The sequence below is a fragment of the Lissotriton helveticus genome, chromosome 10, assembly GCF_964261635.1.
Source record: "Lissotriton helveticus chromosome 10, aLisHel1.1, whole genome shotgun sequence".
In the NCBI taxonomy this organism is placed as follows: domain Eukaryota; kingdom Metazoa; phylum Chordata; class Amphibia; order Caudata; family Salamandridae; genus Lissotriton; species Lissotriton helveticus.
The window spans coordinates 802627326-802647004 of NC_136071.1; the positions used below are offsets into that span (position 1 = coordinate 802627326).

General features: G+C 45.2%; 1 protein-coding gene across 1 annotated transcript in view; it reads left to right on the forward strand.

Moving 5' to 3' along the window:
- The window catches only part of MPP7 (MAGUK p55 scaffold protein 7), a 1171941-nt gene that overhangs the window by 556454 nt on the left and 595808 nt on the right, over positions 1 to 19679 (forward strand). The window contains exon 5 of the mRNA XM_078663396.1: positions 4297 to 4374. Within this exon, the coding sequence (XP_078519522.1) occupies positions 4297 to 4374 (78 nt within the window). The remainder of the gene's footprint in view (positions 1 to 4296; positions 4375 to 19679) is intronic.

Below are 19679 nucleotides of genomic sequence, written 5' to 3' on the forward strand. Positions count from 1 at the left end.
AAGAATCCTGTTAAAATTGCTCCCAGCCATATCCTCTTAACTGGTTTCCAGCTTCGTGGGCACGCACTGACCATCAAAGGTTCACGTTTTGATGTATACAGCGCTGCTGAGCAGGGGACACTCTCGTTCAGAGATTGCAAAATCCGTGCCTGCATACATTGGTGGAGGCCACGCTGTAACTGTAAAAAAATACTTTATTTGATTTGGTTTAAATCATACAAAGATGGTTGACCGCTAAAAACACAAACACTTGTGATTTAAAATTCATGTCTGAATACTAGTTAATTAATAGACTTTCCCTTTAAAACATTGTAATCAGTAAGACGAAGGAAAGAAAAGAAAAACTGCAAATTGTGCTTTTTAGTCTTATGAAGTTGTTCAACCTTGCGGGATCTGGTTCTTGTATATTTGCTTTGAAGTAAATGTCTGAGCGTTTTCTGAATCAAGTTCCGTGTCTTTCTTTTCTAACGCTTTTGCAGCTAGATTCAAAAGCTTTAATGATTTGCATGCCAATTGCACTGTTGACCCTCCTAGACATTTTATTACTGCGGACCTGCTTGTCCTTATCAGTTCTTTTTTCAGTAATGGCCGCATCAGTCTTTTCCGTTCTGATAATAGTGCCTGGCAAATACAAAGTAGGTGGAGCACTGATTCGCCATCTTGTCCGCAAAGGCGACAGTCCATTGAAGGCCAGGTGCGTTTCCATTTGGGTGTTAAATCTTTAGTTGGGTACACTCCCAGTCTCAGTAGAATTAATTGCAGTTTCATTCGGTTTGCAAAGTGTTCCAAAAGGTATGGTTGGGGCTTTACCTTTTTATATGTCGGCAGCACCATCCATGCATTTGTTTTCATCGACAACGAGGCTTTGTCCTGGTCTTGGGACATTTGGTTGACTACTTTGTTGACCAATTGTTTTAACTCCGAGTAGGACAGTGCAGTGTGCCATGCTTCCTCTAACTTTAAAGCCTCTATTGATTTTTTTAGGAACGAATAGGCCGAATTAGCCAGTTTTTATTGTTTTTCGACCTCCAGCCAGCAGTAGTGTACCAGGGAGTCGTCCTCCGCTGCTCGCATTCTCCAGTAGTACTTGACCAGCGCTCCCTGTCTTGCCATGGTCTGGTTTTTTAGCCCAAATTCAAGTCTTATTCGGTCTTGTGAGATATGACGCGGGATGTGGAACAGTTTTTTGAAGAGGCTGGATTGGGCGATGTTCAAGGATGTTGCATCTTTTGCGTTTAATAGTTCGGAACCGTATGTGATTGCAGGTAGAAATTTTGATGCCACGACCTTTAATAAGTGGGTAGTGGAACTGTCACTAAGTTTTTTTTGCAAGGTTTTAAATGCAAAGAGTAATTGATTAGCTTAAGTTTTCCGGTGTTCTTGGTGTTGCTTGTAATTAAGATGGCTATCTAGCGTTAACCCCAAATACTTGTATGTCTCCTCGCGATCCAAACTGTTGCTGTTAATCGTCCAACACGCACCCCTGTTTTAGGCCATTGATGGTAGTGATTTTGTTTGGAGGCCACGCATGCAATTTTGGTCACTGCGTTTTATTTTTGGATGATATGAAGCTAACTACGGCGGCTACCTACTGCTGCAAAACCAGCTCCAGCCTATTCTCTTCCTATCACTCTGCGCTCTGGTCTTCAGCACGAGGCCGGATGCACGGTCGCTCTCAGTTTGTAAATACGGAGGTTGGGCCGAAGATCAGCATGGTACTTGATTAATAATTTTACTGTGCAAAGGCGGGCTACAACACGGAGTGAGTTAAACTTTTCACTCGTGCTCGCTGGACATATGGGCACATTTAGTGTTGGTTGGGATTTCCAATACTGCCATTTGTTTCGGGGAGGATGCCACTGAGGGCTGTACTGGGCAGTTGTTCACTAAACGTCAGTTGTTTCTGATCCTGTGTAATGTGCCTTATAAATGTAGTTGACTGTGGCCACAAGTTAAACTCCCCAACCCAGTCCAAACCCACGTGTGCCTGAATGAAGAACTGGATTATTCGGAGTGCGCAGCCACAAGTTGCTGGGGAGGTAACCGGGTTTAATAAATCTATGCTGCCATTTGCGGAAATAGTTTACTAATTATCCCTCTTCATCAAAAGTACGATTTGCGCTTTTTGTGTGTAAAGTAAACTTATACTTGCTCCGTGGAGCCCGCCCTTGCACTATAAATTATTAATCAAATACCATGCTGGTCTTCAGCCCAAACTCCATTTTACACCCGTACCACCAGCATTATTTTTACTGTAAAATTTACATGTATTTTAATGTTTCAGCTTTTTTTATTCCAAACGACCCTCATTTCTGTGGGGAAACTTGTGCACACATTAGCGGGGGGACAGTCAAAGCAAGAGGACCGTAGAAGTGAAGCAGTATGTTATATTGATTTTTTTAGATAGATGGTCCATTTTAAAGTGCATGGTCCAGATTTTCTGAAGTTTCTGAAGTTCCTATGGATATTTTATTGATTTGTCAGCAAACGGTACTGTGAATTGTATCATTATGCCACAATGGTTTGTGTTTGTGGCGAGAGTGAATCCTCAACATTAGCTCAAATTGATCAATCCATCTTGCTTGGCACACTGTGAAAGTACTGCAATAGATACTTCATGTGCCTCTCTTCAGATTCAATGGCTTTGCTGTCAATTAATAATGTGAACATTGTTACAAATATGATTAGAATACCTTCATTGCATCCCAATTACTTTAGGAAGCCGACGGTAAGTACTCCCGAGGTTGTGCTTATATTCCCCCCCCCCCCCCCCCCCCCCCCTGCCCACCGGTAAAAAAATGGTCAGGAGCCACGGTCAACTGCCAATTAGGTCAAGGGAGCCACGGGTCAAAAAAGTTTGGGAACCACTGGCCTACTGGGTGTGTGAGCACAGATGTACTAGGCCTGCCAAAGCTGCATTAACAGTAGGGTAATGATTTAAGGGAGAGTTTGCACCGAGTGTCAGAGAGCTGATGGCCACCAATTCACACTCCACTTTTTAACAGACCACTGAGTGAACTGACAAGCCCAAAAATGGCATTAACTCAGTTGTTGTTACTGGGGCAGGTCCCAACACACTGGTTACTTTCTTTTCTGCTGCTATCAATCGGAGGGACTGGAACAGATGTGCTTCCTTCTGTTGTGTGGAGAAGGCAGAGCCGAAGTTATAGGCCTACTGAGGGCCACCTCTGTGGTTTCCTCTGGGGCTACCCCTCTCACGACATTATTTGAGGATTTATGTGAACCGACCAGCATGACAGAGCAAGTATTTTAATAATAGGCATAGCGTGGAGCTTAACACTCATCAGTAGATTGCAGCAGCATATTTGCGGCCCTGTTATGGAAAGGGTGCACTTTCCCTGTTTGATCCCGGCACACCTTAAAACAGGTGCAAACAGAGAAAGTGCGCCCTATTACGTGGAATGTGTTGCCACCAGGTCAGCCCCGAACTTGTGCTGCCCTGGGGAAAGCATGTTCATGAGAAAAACAGTGCATCTGCTTTAAAGCCACTCCATGTTTTCACAGTTTAGGTAGAAACCCGCCTGCACTTTTAAAGGGGTTTAGAGAACCCCTTGCTGGCCGGTGCAGTCAGTGACTGCATCCGCCTTCAAGGGGAATGTCTAGGGGGATCCGTGGGACCCCCTTTACCTCATCCAGAAGGCACACTGACAGTTTCTTTGTCTCTGCGCCGCGTCTGTAGTATGGCGCGGGCGCAGAAGCAATGAGATTCCCTCATTTACATGCCCCCTGAAGATAGTGCTGCCGCTTTACGTGCGCCAGTGCTATCGGTATTACAGAATGCCTGCCCAAGCTTCTGTGGCCCCCTCCTGTAATACCAAAGTGCCCGCAAAGCATTCGCAAACACCCGTTGCGCCCCTGGGGCACTTAAATAATACGGCCTCTGGTGGTGTCACATAACTCTGAAACTGACCCTCGGTTCTAAAGTGCACGTAAAAGGGACTTAAAAAGATTTTATTCAAGGTTACGAAATCGGGCATGCTAATGTGAACGGTGCTTCAGTCTTATCACGTGCCAATTTTTGTAATTTTTTTAATTATAATTGTATATATTTACCTGTTTGAATAGGCATGTACAACTTAAAAAATGTTGAACGCAAGAACAGAACCAAATGAGTTCATTTTTTACTCAACACCAAGTATAAGCTGCAAACATTTTCCATCCAATGTATTGTTTTGAGGAGCTGAACTCTTAAATCCGTGCGCCTGCTCTTTATGCATTGATAGGTTTGCTATATTTTTGCAGCATGAACTAATCTGTGTCTCAACTCTCTTTCAGATTCACGAGAAGCTGCATTACTACGAGAGGCAGAGCCCCGTACCTGTACTCAATGTGGCGTCCGCCTTGGCAGATGACGTAAGTGGACTTAGATGAGATCACCCCTTCCACGCTTCCCAAAAAGCTGTCCTCGAGCAGCAAGCATCATGGCACCAACACGAGTGCAGTCATCTTGAGCTGAAGCTTCGAGAAGCAGCTCGTGTTCCCAAATACCCTGTCGTCGAAAAGTCTTTATCCTGCCATAACTTTAAATGTTATTTATTCTTGTCTCATAAAAACATTTCTAGTCCAAGGTAGGCGCTGATTCGATAAGTGCATCCAAATCTGGGATAAAAATGCTGTACGCCAGCATTGTTATGGGACGGCCAGACGAGAGGAATGTTCTAGAAATGAAAGACAAATTCGATGGCTGTGCCATTGACGGTACAAGACAAATGAGAGATACTGTTACAAAATCGAGGCACACCCAATGCATCAGAGGAAAAGATTGTCAAAAGCCTATCTGCTAAAAAACAATAGCAGTGATTTATGGACATGGGAGCTTTTCAAATTACCTTCATAGCCACACAAATATTTTTTACAGGAGGCCTGCATTGATGGAGTAGTTAATTTCCTTTACCTCTAAAATCCGAAAATGTTAACATGCTATTTCTTGGAGTTTAATGATTGAACTGGAGTATCCAAATATAAAGTAAACACCCCTACCTCACTCAAGTGGAACCAGGACTAGAACTGAGCTTGGATACCTAAAGGCATGTTTTATAAATGGTGGCTTAAAATGATTCCACTACATGCATGGATGATGGCCAAGGTAATTGTAGGTGGAGACATCCCAGACATTAAGGTACACACACTCAATCTCCCCAAACAATCTATTCCATGAGAAAAAGATTGGCTAGCCTTAGGTATACATAATATCTTGAATTACTACATCCCTTTGGAATTCTCTACTCCTTGCCCCGTGTAAAATTGAGAACCACATCCCCTTTAGTAAGGCTCCCTAAATATATGATTTTATGATATTCCATTTGTTTCCCGTTTATTTACGTTAATCCTAGCACCAAGTTGCCATCAGACTTATTTTTTGCTTTATAAGAATCAACCCAAATTAGACAGTTCAATGGGCATATACTCCACCAATAGTTATAGACAATTAGAGTGAAGCATGAGTTTTCTGTGAAATCACTTGGAACCCCGAGTTGCAAAACCGCGTTTTGGTGACGTCACCCAGTTCACCATTTTATATTGTGTAAGCCCCCTTCTCAACAGATTCTCTTCCTCTGCTCAGGTGACATGCACTGAGGCAAAGCCATCTCATTATACATCACATACTTCTCCCCACCACTCTATGTATCTCACCCGTCCCTGACCACTTATTAAAAAATATTCATTCCTGATATCCGTCCACTTTTCTCTGGCCACCCTTAATACCCTCGCCTCCCCTGCCCAAATGCAAAAAAAACCAAGATAAAACCTGATGCTCTGCCACCCTCTCCCATGATCCTCAGTAGTACCTTCCTCTTCCCCCTCCAAAATCAAACAAACCACCTTCCTGCCACACAGCCCAATCCCTCTTGTCAATGCTATGGCTTTCGAAAGTGACAGTTGCTTTCAGCACGGACTGGAAAACTGACAGCCGTAAGTCTGTGCTCGCTTTTCAAGCAACACCATCGGAGTAAAAAGGCAACTTCTGTTGTGATGTAAACCAGTAAATAACAGCATTTCAAAACGGGTATTCATCCAAATGGCTTCCAGTGGGAACTATACACAAAACATCATACTAAAAGGCTTCCAGTTTTCAGTTTTTACTGATTTTTATAGATAAATACACACAGAAAACAATCTATTTCCTCTCTGTATGTATTTTTAAAAGTAGTAAAATACAGAAAATGATGCTTCTGGTTAAGGACTCTCCTTGTTGTCCTTCATAAATTCCAGCCCAACTTCTAAGCAGATGGACACCAGGGGGATTTAAAAACATAATGAGATTCCCTTAAATGCACGCATATGTTAACATATATTTGTATATAATGCTAATATTTACTTCTCAATGTAATGTCTTGATATATTTGGCTGCTTAAGTTGCTAAAATGCGAAAGGCCTCAAAGTATGACAATATATTTATAAGTGGAAATATACCATTTTATGACCCCATTTGCTCTCAAAACATAAAATACATTTGGATAAATACCAATAATAGTTTTTTAAAACATACCATAAAACCGGGAGCCCAAATCATAATGAACAAGTCCTGTTTTAAGGGAATGAACATTAGTAGAAAGATGGTTTCGTCACTAATGTACATGGACACAAAAAAAGAAAAACGTGGAGCACAAAATAGACAGAACATGGGATTCTATATACATATATTGAAAGTGAGAAGCTGACCCGTTATGATTCAAAAGCCGTATATCCGATCGAAAGGCTTTCTATCGTGGTGTCAGCTGAATTTATTTATTTGTGAGTTTGTACCGTGCTAGAATCGACTCCCGGAGGAGTATCTCTGCGCCCAACGCAACATGAAAGATAAGGATGGAAGAGCTGATAATCTAGACGGGGCACTGAGCCTGGAACAAAAAGGTTTTTAGCAGTTTCCTAAAGGTCAGATGGTCTGTACATTGCCTAAGAGAATCGGGAAGTTTATTCCAAAGCCAGGGCCGAGAAAGGACAAGGCTTTTCCACCCTGTCTTGCCTTTTTAACAATAGGAACTTGAAGAAAGGACTGGTTGCTAGAGCGGAGGGTACGTGCTGGGTTGTAGGGAATAAACTTTTCTGCCAGATACGAAGGGCCTAGGCCATGTATACCCTTATGGACCACACAGCAGATTTTGAATTTGATCCGTTGGCGAATCGGCAACCAGTGTAGTTTTTCTAGCAAAGGGTGAGATGGAGATCTGGGTGTGGGGCATTCAGGACCAGCCTTGCAGCAGTGTTTTGCACCACCTGAAGCCTGCTAAGTACACCATTGTTTGCCGATACCAACAGTCCATTGCAATAGTCCAGGCGACTGAGCACCAGGGCCTGGACCAATGTTTTCCTGGTTGTATCTGGAAGTAAAGGAAACACTTTGCGAAGTAATCCAATTATATGAAAACAGGACCCAACTGTCTGATTTACATGGTCCTTTAAAGATTAATCTTGATCCAGTCGCACGCCCAAGTTCTTTACCACCTGTTTAGGGCTAGGGACGGGGCCTAGATCTGGGGGCCACCAGTCTGGAGTCCACAGCATTTTAGCTTCCCCAAAAGGCATAACCTCCGTTTTCCCCACATCGCACTGTAGGACATTAGGGCCATCCATTGAGAGACCGCCTTCATGCCTTCTGAAAAGGACTGTTTGACCACGGAGCTTAGTGAGTTGAATGGAAAAAGGAGCTGAGTGTCATCAGCATCAGCATATGACACTGGGATAAATCCGTATGATCTCATAATACTGGCCAGGGGGGCCACATAGATGTTAAAAAGAGTAGGGCTTAAACATGATCCCTGTGGCACCCCCTTTGTGAGCTCTACAGAGGCAGATCGAAATGATCCCATATTAACACACTGTGTACGGCCAGATAAAAAGCTCCTCATCCAGGCCAGTGCCGAACCCTCAAGCCCAACCTCTACCAAACGCCTGAGCAAGATGTCGTGGGATATAGTATCGAACGCAGCCGATAAATCCAATAGCACCAGAATCACTGAATACCCTTTATCCTGGGACATTCGGATGTCATCCGCCACAGAAAGGAGCGCTGATCGGTGCTATGATGTGGCCTGAAGCCAGACTGAGAATGATCCAGACTTCCTGTTCGCTTGATAAAGCTTGACAGATGGATATTAGCGAGCTTTTCCGTTAATTTGCTCAGGTACGGGAGGAGAGATATGGGCCTGAGGTTGGACAATTCTGTCCATGGGATGGAAGAGTTCTTCCAAATGGGTCTCACCAGTGCCGTCTTCCACTCCTGTGGAACCCGGCCCTCGGAAAGAGAAAGGTTGACAAGGGACTGGATCACAGGACCAAGTGCCTTGCCGACCGATGACAAAATTCTTGCCGGGATAAGATCTGATGGTGAACCACTCTTGATTTGACTAATAAGGCCCGCTACCTCACTCAGGGAGGCAGCAGGAAACTCGGTAAGCGTGATGGAATTAGCATCCCTGCTTTCCTGAGATGGCATCAAGGTCCGGCCCATGGAAAGGCTTGAGTCAATGATTTTTTCATAGATCCTGTCTATCTTGTTGGTAAAGTAGAGGGAAATATCGTCGCATAATTGTTGCGACGATAGATCAGGACTCTCGCAAGCCATAGGTTTAGTGAACGTTTGAAGAATCCGGTACAAAACCTTAGGGGCGTTGCCTGCCTCCATAAGTTGTGAGGCGATATAGTTCTTACGGGCCGATCTGATTTTCTTATGATAGAAAGCCAGGGCTGTATAGTAGCTATTCTTATCAGCCTCAAAGTGCGTGGATCTCCAGATCTTTTCAAGCTTCCTACAAGCCTGTTTATGAGACCGTAATTGGTCAGTAAACCAAACTTCCTGCCGTTGTGCAGGCCGTGGCTTACATAATTTCAAGGGGGCAATGGTTTCTACAGCAGAGTGGATGGCACGGTTGTATTTGGACAGGGCCAGCTCAATGTCATCAGAGGCTGTAAATTGGGGTTCAGCAAATGTCTCTTGGAAAACCTCTAGAGATATTTTATGCCAATGTCTCCGCAACAATGGTAAAATTAAGGATTGACTAGGGGGTTTGATCCAAACTGGCATGACGAATTCTATGACCGAATGATCGGTCCAATTTACCTGTCTGGGAGGGTGGCAAATCATTTTGGGGGAATTAGATAATACTAAGTCTGTGTGTCCTGCCAGGTGAGTGGGGCCCGTGTTATACTGTGTTAGCCCCAATAAGGAAAGATCGGTTAACAGAGACTGAGCCTCCACATTATCCAATAATTCACTATGTACACTAAAATCTCCTAGGAGTAGAAAATCATTGCCGGAATTGATGTGCGGGGCCAATGCTTCAACTAGTGAGATGGAAAAAGTCGTGCAAGGGCCTGGAGGGCGATAAACCAAGGCCCCTTTCCAACCAGCCCTTGTCGAATTATCGATCCTAAAGATCATTAGTTCCATATCTGCAGTGCAACAGTGATCCAATATTGAAATGGACTAAGGCGATACACCACCAGTTTTTTTAGGTCTATCCATCCTCACTATTTTATATCCTTCTGGGATGCCAAGGGTAATTGCAGGGACCGAATGGGGCATCAGCCACGTCTGTCAGGAAGCACAGCTCAGGTTATGAGGTCGAAATCAGGTCCCAGACCTCTGTATGATGTTTAGACAGAGATCTGACGTTACAGAGCAAATTCTTCCATCCTTTTTGAATGTTAGGAGCAGTCACAAGAGGTACTCCAGCTTGATAATCATCATAAGGAGCCTGAAACTGACAGTAACGGCAAGAGAACGGTCCTTCCGGGGATGGACAGGCCTCCCTCGCACAACCTTGCAAGGGGGCAGACCGTAAAGCTAATAATTCCCGAGACGAATACCTGACCGGCTTAGCTGTACAATGATCCCCGTCTTACGGGACAGAAATCATGGCCCCTGGCCACGTCCGGTCGCGGACGTTAGGCGCGTCTTATGCGCTCCCCTGCGCGCGAACGCTGCGCGCTCGTAGTGAGGAGAGGGCTAAGTAGCCCTTCCCTTGCAACAACTAGAGCGCTAACCGCTCCAGTAGTAGGGCGGAAGTGCCTGGCTCTCCCCGTCCCGCCCGCGCTCAACGGTACTAGCTACCGAGTCGGACCGGGGGGGCAGGATCAAAACACTGAGCCCAGGCTTCCCTGCGTGGTGAGTGCCAGGCCCCCCTTTTAATTTTCCCTGTATGGCCCAAAACACTTTAAAAACAGAGATGCAAGTGCAGTAGGCACATAGATTTAAAAGTATTGAAATTGGCGATTTTAAAAATTCAGGACTACAGCACCATGGAGTAGAGCTCTGGATTATCTCACTGTTGCGTGCAGCGGATCGGGAGAGACACTGCCACCGTCCTCCCTACCGCAGCACGCCCGCAGCTCCTCGCCGCCTAAGTAGCCCTTCCCTTGCAACAACTAGAGCGCTAACCGCTCCTGTAGTAGGGCGGAAGTGCCTGGCTCTCCCTGTCCCGCCCTCCGCTCAACGGTACTAGCTACCGAGTCGGACCGGGGCGGGCAGGATCAAAACACTGAGCCCAGGCTTCCCTGTGTGGTGAGTGCCAGGCCCCCCTTTTAATTTTCCCCGTATGGCACAAAACACTTTAAAAACAGAGATGCGAGTGCAGTAGGCACATAGAATTAAAAGTATTGAAATTGGCGATTTTAAAAATTCAGGACTACAGCACCATAGAGTAGAGCTCTGGATTATCTCACTATTGCGTGCAGCAGATCGGTAGAGACACTGCCACCTCCCTACCGCATTACTAAGGAAGAACATGGCTTGACCCAAAATCAGTCTCATGATCAAAGGAGTGGTCATTGATATTACCTGGGTCATTTAAAAGACAGGAACCGCTCAGTCTTTGAAGGCTTTCGTTACAGTAGAATGATGGACATTGTACTGAAGAATAAAGAGAACCACAAAAAAAATCTACATAAATCGAAAAAACGAAATGCTGGTATTCTGGGAGCTTAAAAATTAACTGATGGGGTCATGATTAGTAAAGTAGGAGGAGTTGAATCATTTAGTTTTATGGTAATTTTCCAATGAGGGTGTTTAAGTGTGGTCAGTATGTTGGAATGGTAATCATTGTTGTAGTTAAGATCAAAACGCTGAGTGTGCTGCTGATTTGTCTTTAGAGAACTATGCATGATTGCCTACTCTTAAGGGAGATTAAGTCCTTGGAAAATGTTGTGGTATACGTTTTGTTATAATTTACAATGACCTACTGTTATCCATACACTTTTCTGTTTTCAAACGTTGCATCCACCATGTGCGTCAGACTAGGTTGACTACATAATCGGGGAATATTTATGGTGTTTTCCACATTACTCTATGGATTTACAATAACTGCTTTCCGTTCTTGGCAGTGTTTAGAGTGGAGGTATGCAAGATGAGCAGCTGCCCACTGCCGCATCTAAAATAATACCATGCAAGTCATTGGAAACTATGTGTTAGGAAGTAACATTAGCAGACTTCTTAGACTGTATAGGCTTCTTTTTTTATGTTATGGAGACTACACCTATTCAATACAGTGGACAATTATTAATTGATGGTTTCTCCCCACGCCATATACTGTGTTTTTTCAGAGAAAGCTTGTGCTGTGTACATTGTGATGTAATGTGCTTGAATTAATTGGATGCATTTTTTTTCTAAAGCACTATTGGATTTGTATCCATTGGTGGCTTTCAAATTTGTTTTAGTAGTTTAAGGTTTCCACCAAGCTCTATATTCTGGAAACCTCTCCAGCAACTGTGACCCAGCTTGGCTATACATAGTGAGCAACTGTGTGAATGTGCATATACAGTGCTCTTATTCCTTGTCTGTGTTTAACTGTTGTAAAATAAAAATAAAAATTAGGGAGGAGAGGGAAGTGTGCTTTGCGACCTGAATCATCAGTAGGTTCTTCCAATAAGGTCAGTTGTATGTGTGGTCAATCCAGTGAGGAATTGTATTGCCTTTCCCAACTTACCTAGTTACCAAAATTCTTGCACAGATGTTCATGAAATTAAATCATTGTGCTGTATTCGGATAATCTGTGTATGAAGAGACGTTAGATTTACTAAAAATAATTTAAAAAACTTTACCTCACAATGGCACTTATGCATCCGCTGAGCACCCATTGGACCATACTTACTGAATCTCTTTCACCATTGCTCCCAGGTAAACGGTTCTACTGTTTTTGAAGTTTACAGTGGTGTCAAAAGCAAAGTTTCTTACTATTGTGCCTTAAGTAGGTTTCTGTCCTGATGTGAATCTGATAAGATACAGACGTAGACGGGGATCTTGGTGTTTAAGCAGAGATGCAGTTGTATTTCATGGAGAAAGCTGCAAAGGGTTCTTGAGACAGCAGGATGGAATGACGTGAAGCAGCATCAAGCTGCGAACTAAGCGCAGGTGTTGCAAAATGTATGGAAACGAGCAGGCTTGTTGGTACTATTGGTATTTTTTTCATCACTCTATGAATCTGAAAATGAATCAAAAAGTGGATTATTAAAGTTTAATTTTCCGAAAAATATAGCCTAACTGTTGTCGTATTATTAACAAGATCAGTTGGGCTAGAACATAGTTATTTTTCAGCACAGTCCACAGCTTGCAAACTGAATTTCAGTGGCACAAATTCAAGATGCATCCCTCCTTTCCAGGGTTAGAAATTGGATTTTAAATTTCAACAAACGCCAACATAATCCTCAATTAGAGCACACATTGTTCAATTCCATTTGTGGCTCCTTCTTGGATACCCTGGTGCCTTTTCTGTAACTTCTTCTCTAATGTAACTTGAACACTTGGCATCCTGTGAGTTTGGCCCTCGTCCTTTTTTCTGGGATTATGGGTTGCTGAGTGATCTGCATAAATTTAGCAACACACGGTGTCAGGACGATGCCAGTGGCGCTGTGCAAAAAAGACAATCCTCTTAAATAAGAGTATGTGGAGAAACTTCAATATTTTCTGTTGTGCACAAACCAGTCCTTATTTAAGTCGATAAAGTAAAACCTGTATTAGGTTTTATCTTAAGACCTCGAGTAAAGTTTTCAGTTAGTTTTGCTATAAGCTATTGTTCTGCTCCTTTGACCGCATTGGGTTTGACATTGTAGGCAGATGAAGCAACAGCAGCCACAAGAGGGATTTATTTTAGGTTAGTTTTTTCTGAATTACAGCTTCATACCTTTGAATATAAAATTAGTGTAAGCATGAGCTCAAATTGAAAGAATGCTGCCAATTTATTGGGCTTCTTGCACTATATATATATATATATATATATATATATATATGTATATATATATATATATATATATATATATGTAGTACAGTAATAATAGATGGGCTGCAGGTGATGCTTAGAAACTCCCTACAATCTGTCAGAGTGACATGAGCTTTGTCTTGCCCATGAGTGATGAGCAGCCCACCAGAGAGTAGGTAGCAATTAGCGTACAAGCCTGCTTGTAGAGACAGTGCATGCCTGGAATATAACCACCTATGACCATGTTACATAATTATGCCAGCATCACCAGTTTTTAGGTCCTGCACCTGGCGACGCAGCACGAAGCGCTTTCGCCAGCGAGACCTATAGTCGTCGGTTATGCTTTCAAGGGCTTTAAGGGACACAGGAGATGGGCACGCGCAGGGTGCAAGCCGGACTGGGGCACGCGCAGGCTGCAGGCCGGACTGGGAATGTGGACGCACGCGTGAACACGCACGTAGCACGATGTGCCCATCTCCTTGCCCCCTTCTGTCCTCACCAGGCTCACGTAATTTCTTTGTTTAAAAAAGCCCACTCGCGCTCTAAATGTACATCACAACCTACTTACTAGCTCATGTGGGGAATGTGCGTTGGTCTCGTGTCTTCAGCGGCTTACTGCACCACCGCGCGAGGCTCCGTCTTGATCATAGGAGCCCCGAAAGAAATCCTACTTTGGCCGCAGCATGCGGCATTCACGAAGGTGGGGTAGGCTCCCGCCGGACTTCTGCTTTGTTTTTCCTTTGGCGGCCCCCTCCCTCGGCCTCATGGTCCGCGCCGCTCTCATAAAAGTGCAGCGGCTCTTCATGTCCACACGTGCAGCCACAGGGCACGAGCCGCCCGCGGAACACGCGAAAGATCCACGTAAAGCGCATGCACGGACAGCCCTCGCCCTCCCAGCTCTCCTCCCGGCCTGGATGCTTTCTGTTTCGCATTTTTTTTTAAGTGTGCGATGTTGCACTTTAGTAGACCCCCTTTCTGCCTTGGGAAGCAGGCGAGTGGGGTGTAGTGTGTTGTAGCACAGCTGTGAACAGGACGCGCCCCTCCCTGCACACAGCCTATATACACATACACATAGCAACTCTCTACACAACAGCCTGGCCCTGCGGGTGAATAACTTCCTCCATGCTGCTCTTCAGAAGTGACGCGATCCTGGCTCTGAGGGCACGGTGCAGTGTCGGTGTGCAGTAAGTGCAGAGTTGTGGGTTTATTTATTTATTTGGTCTCATCCTTGGTCTTGTTGGGGTGGGGAGCAGTCCTGTAAACTGACTATGCAGCAAACTCCTCATTCGGCCATCCCTAAAAGTGGAGTGCTGGTGTCCTGCTCAAGTACTTCACAGCTCACTCACAGTAGCCCTTGGTTACATGCTAACCAAATTCAGGTTCGATTTCAAGATTTACAATGCAATACGTCTCGCATTATTAAAGTTTGAGCTATTGGCATTGTAAATGACAATGCCTTTTATTCATTTGCATCGGTGCGTAAACAAGCACTTTGTACTTATAGTACATGCTTATGAGAAGCAAGGCTGACAGTTTCTTTTACTGCCAGCCTTGCTCATCGTAAGCAAGGACTATACGTTCAAAGTGTGTGTTTATGCACCAATTGCACGTTTTAAAAACAAATGAATAAAAGGCATTGTCATTTAAAATGCCAAAAGCTCAAACTTTAATAATGCGAGACCTATTGCATTATAAAAGCTTATTCTCTATTGAAGTGGAATTCTGCTGGGAGAGGTATGAAGGGACAAACTTGACGCAATGCTAGAACAGAATCTTGACGAGAGCCTGTTGCTTGCTTTGTGTATTTGTAAAGTGTTCCATGAGCCGCAAGGGTATCCTGGCCCTGGGCAGGTGTGCGTGTGCCTAGCCCTGCCTAGGGTAAGTTGATTAATTGAAAAGCCAGGTCTTTAACTTTTTTCAGAATTAAAGAAGAGGGGAGGAGGCTCTGATGTGGAGTGGGAAGTTGCTTCAGGCTTAGGGAGCAATGTAAAAGAACTCTGTCTTCTTGATCTGTTATGACTATGTTGGGATGTGTGCAATCAGGTGTTCTGTGGAGCTGAGGTGTCTGAGTGGTTGGTGGAAAGACATATGACTGCTCAGATAGGTGGGGCCTGGGTTGCATAGTGCTTTGAATGTGTATGTGAGGTGTTTGAAATTAACACGTTTGTGTTTTCGGGAGTCAGTGAAGCTCATTGAGGTGTGATGTGAATTCTGTGTGAGAGGATGAGGATGTGGTTGGTTGCCAAGTTCTGGATGGTTTATAGACTTCTGATGAGCTGCTTGGTGATCCTGACTTTGAGGGTGTTCTCGTAGTCCAACTTATAGGTGACTAGGATGTTTGTCTGGTGTTGCTAGGGAGCTTTTTGAATATATTCCTCAGCATCCTAAGGATGTGGAAGCAGGGTACAGTGATTGATTTGGCTTGTGTTGGCTGTCGGTGAAAAGTCCGAGGTTCCTGGCATACGTGCTGGGTGCGGGTCCCAGTTCAGCCAGCCCCGGTTGCTGTCCCATTTCTGGATTGCGGGTCTCTGAGGAGTTGGTTGCTAAGGTACTCGGTAAGGCTTTGGTTGATAAGTTTCTAAGACCATGGCCAGGTATGGTGGAAGGGAGATGGATCTGCAGTTAAAGAGCATGGATAGGTCAGCTGATGGTTTCTTGAACAGTTGCATGGCAGTGGCATGTTTTCAGGTGCTGGGAATGTGGATGATGTAATGTAGGTCCAGGTCATAGCTGCTGGTTTGTCGACTGATATTGTTAATTGAGGAGAACATTGGGTCCAATAGGTATTCGGCAGTGTGAGTGGGTTTGGTAACTTGCTGGGTGAGGCAGAGGATTTCTACAAGGGCCATAGAGTTTGGGACTGTGCAACCTTCTAGGTGAAGCATAGTCTCAGAGGAGAATGAAGGAGCTGACTTTGATGATGAAGGGTCTGAGTAAGTCAGTGATGTAGCTGTTGAAAGTGGTGCGGGTTCCTGATGGTCTGTAAATGAGAGTTCTGCTTAGGGAGATGTTGACTGTTATGTGTATCTGGAACATTAGGTGTTCTATGTAGCTGGGGGTGGTCCGTGCAAATGGTGCAGTTGATGGTGTGTCCGCCTCTAGGGCTGTGCAGGCGATCTTGTAGCCAGTGATTATGGCTATAGCGATTTCCATTGCAGATTTTGGGTTTAGCCATGTTTTGATGAGGAACCGCAGGTCCGGAGTGTGGTCTTTTAGTATGTCCTGTATCTCAGTGGCATGGTTGGTATGCAAGTGGGTGTTGAATGGGTGGTGGTTGGTCTGTGTGAGCGGGTGGCTGGTTCGTGTGAGTTGGAGTGAGTGGAGTACTGAGTGCTATTTGTGCAGCACTAATGGGTGTAGGGCATGGCAGAGAGCATGAGAGACAGCGGGAGGAGCATGTGAACACTCTTCATATTGTGTGGGCAGTGTGGCAGCTGTGCTGCGAATCAGTGGCTGGGGTTGAGAACACAGCAGGGCAGTGGTGGGTAGGAGCAGAACTAGGGTTCCTGCTGCTAGTTATGGTCTATGTACGGATGGGCGCAGAAGGGCTTTGCTTTGGCGAGTATGTGCTGCAGTCTCAATTATAAGGGTCCTGGGGTGGGGAGGAGCACATGGAGTGGTGTACAAATGGTTGATGTGAAATGAAGTTGTTCAAAGTTTCCACAAGAAATCACAAAGCACAGCCCCCTAAATTTCTATTGGCTTTAATATTTTACCTGTGGGAACAGATAAGTGTTATTTCAGAGACCATCATTTTCTTACTTCATCTAGTTATTTCTCCCAAACGATAATGTGACGTTTCACTGACGTACGTCCTATACCAGTGACTGTTCCACTGTGACATTGGCACTCTCATTACCCCTTCCCAGGCTCGTACCTTAGTCAGTGAGCATATTGGGGAGGACTGGGTGAATCTCAAATTTCTCAAATAAAACCAGCATTGGCGTAGCCAATAGGTCTCGCCTTTGGGAACTTATAAGTGTTTAACCATGCAACAGTTGATGTTGTTGCACCAAGGATATTGTGCCGGATAACCAAACACTTAAAAGAAACTGGATTGTTGACTACTCACGTTCTGGAAGTCCCAAGAGGAGATCGTGGGGGAAGGCAGAGACGCCTACCCGAGGCTGCATGCCGGGAGCTGTGCGAGCGCAGCAAGGTAGAGGTGGAGATCGGTAGAGGGACCAGGCGTGTGAGCAGACCAAGTCTTCCTGATCAAGACAAAGGAGCCGCGGAGAGGCACTGAGGAACTGTAGGAACCAGAGGCAGGACGTATGGTGTAGGAGCGGAGTACGGGAGCCTGGAGGGGGCTGCGAGAGAAGAGCGTCTGTCGTCCATCGCCTCCTTGCAAGCCGCTCGCTCCCTGACTGTCGGCAGTGGCGAAGGGTCGTGCGGTAAGAGGCAGAGGGCTCGGATTTGCGGGAAGTCGGCCAGTGGAGGTGTCCTGAGAGCCGTGTCTGCCGCAGTGGGGAGGAATGCAGGATTGACCTGCGGAGGTACCCGAAAGAGAGTGGCCCTGGCCGTGCCTAAAGCTGTGGGGGAGGTGCGTGAAGTGTACGTCCCTCGCCTTCTTGCAAACAGCTCCGATAACCCGGCATAAATAATGGCGGCGGCCACTGCGGGATGAGGCAGAGGACAGCACCGAACGCCGCGGGCACCGTGGGAGAAGAAGCGCGTTGTGTGGAGTGACCGCTCTTCGGCCCTGCGCATCCCTCGCATGTAAAGGCAGGGTACGCTGGTCCGGGGTGAGGTGGAGAACAGCGCCGAGAGCATCGGGCTTCGGCAGGAGCTCGTCCTGGGGCTGGCTCGCCCCTCCTCCCTTCGTGGGCAGTGCTGATGAAAAGCAGGACAGCACGGGAGAGGGACAGGCTCGGCGAAGATACAGTGGTCCTGGCTGACAGACGGCCATCTGCAGAATCGTCTTTGAGGCCCTTTGTGTACCTACTGGAGAGGTGAGGCGCTTTGACTGGCCCTTTGTGGGAGTGATACAAGAGAGGGGCAATTCTCACCGAGGTTTGTTGTCGTACAGGGATAAATGCATGCAGACTTGCCCCCATTTGGGTGGTGTACTGGAGATTAGAAGTGCTGCCACCATTTTGATGGGTCTGGCTAGTTAGTAGATTGAAACTATTTCAGGCACAGTGCAAAATGGCGTTGATCTAAAAAAGAGATAGGACTAGTGCAATAAGTATCTTGCAGTGAATTTCAACAGTGGGGTATTGAATAGGAGTAAACAGAGGACTTCCGCCAAAGAAGGATGAGTGGAAACTAACAGAGGACTCATTTTTCAGGGAATCTAATCCATTAAAAGTGACAAAGGACTACACTCCAATCTGATGCTTTCTGGGTAGCCATCATGGTAGGAGCAGAGCAATGCTAATAACAAATGTTCTGCTATCTTAACCATGTTAGGGCATCATCTAAAACCGGAAGGAATGAATTCATTCTCAATAATTTGCCCTCCCAAGCTTACTAAAAATGCCTCAAAAGCTTTTAAACAAAACCTTCTCAGATCCAATCCAGAAACGCTAATACTAGATCCCTCCTTCAATTTAAAAAAAGGTATAATTATTAACGACCTTATCTTCTTTACTACTAAAATGGTCAAATGGAGAAATACTCTAAACAACTGTCTGAAAGTACAGGAGTCAAAAAACATTCCCTATGGAACGAAGTTGCTCAGTACACCTTCCCGGAAGCGGAGAGCAACATTAAATATAACATGTTATAAAAATGGCACGCTTCTCATCCAAGCTACTAACAAAGATCTGGAACCGTTTGAACGAATTTTTGCCAACATTAAAAAACCATGTCCTCAATGACCCCACCTCAAGAAGAAACCAACCTGATTTGAACTCTCAAGTCATTGCCGCACAGGGTAACTAATCGGCTAACTCTGAATTAGGCAGTGTGAGGGATCCCCTACAGTCTAATCAAGTTATATCGCTGGATGGCACTAACACCAATGAAGAGCCCCATCCATTGAATCAAGAAGTCAGGAAATGGCAGGATAATAATAATGGAAGAGACAGGGCGTTAGGTTACAGAAACCCCAATGTTGAGCCCCAGTTGCTACTTCTGGAAGTCCTTGCTTCGAGCGATGGCGAAACGGTAACTGCCAGAATGATAGAAATCCAACAGACGGTTCATGAGGTGGCATTAAAAGGCAATTCCTCTAACGATGAGCCCCAACAATTGGATCATGAAACCAATAAGCGAGAAGACAGGGGCCTCAACACTCAGCTAGCATTAGTTACCGCACTCGTCGATTCTAGCTCCCCTACGACGCCTAACCTTGATCTCGACCCGCTAATAGGAACTATAAGCTGTTTTGAAAACTCACAAGTCAATCAGGATAACTGGAGAGGCACACAGGTGACCGGCACAGGGAATAGCAGATCAGTTTTCAATCTAAAAAAAACCAGGCACAGATCCAGCAGATATTTTCAAAGCTAGCTTTCCAAG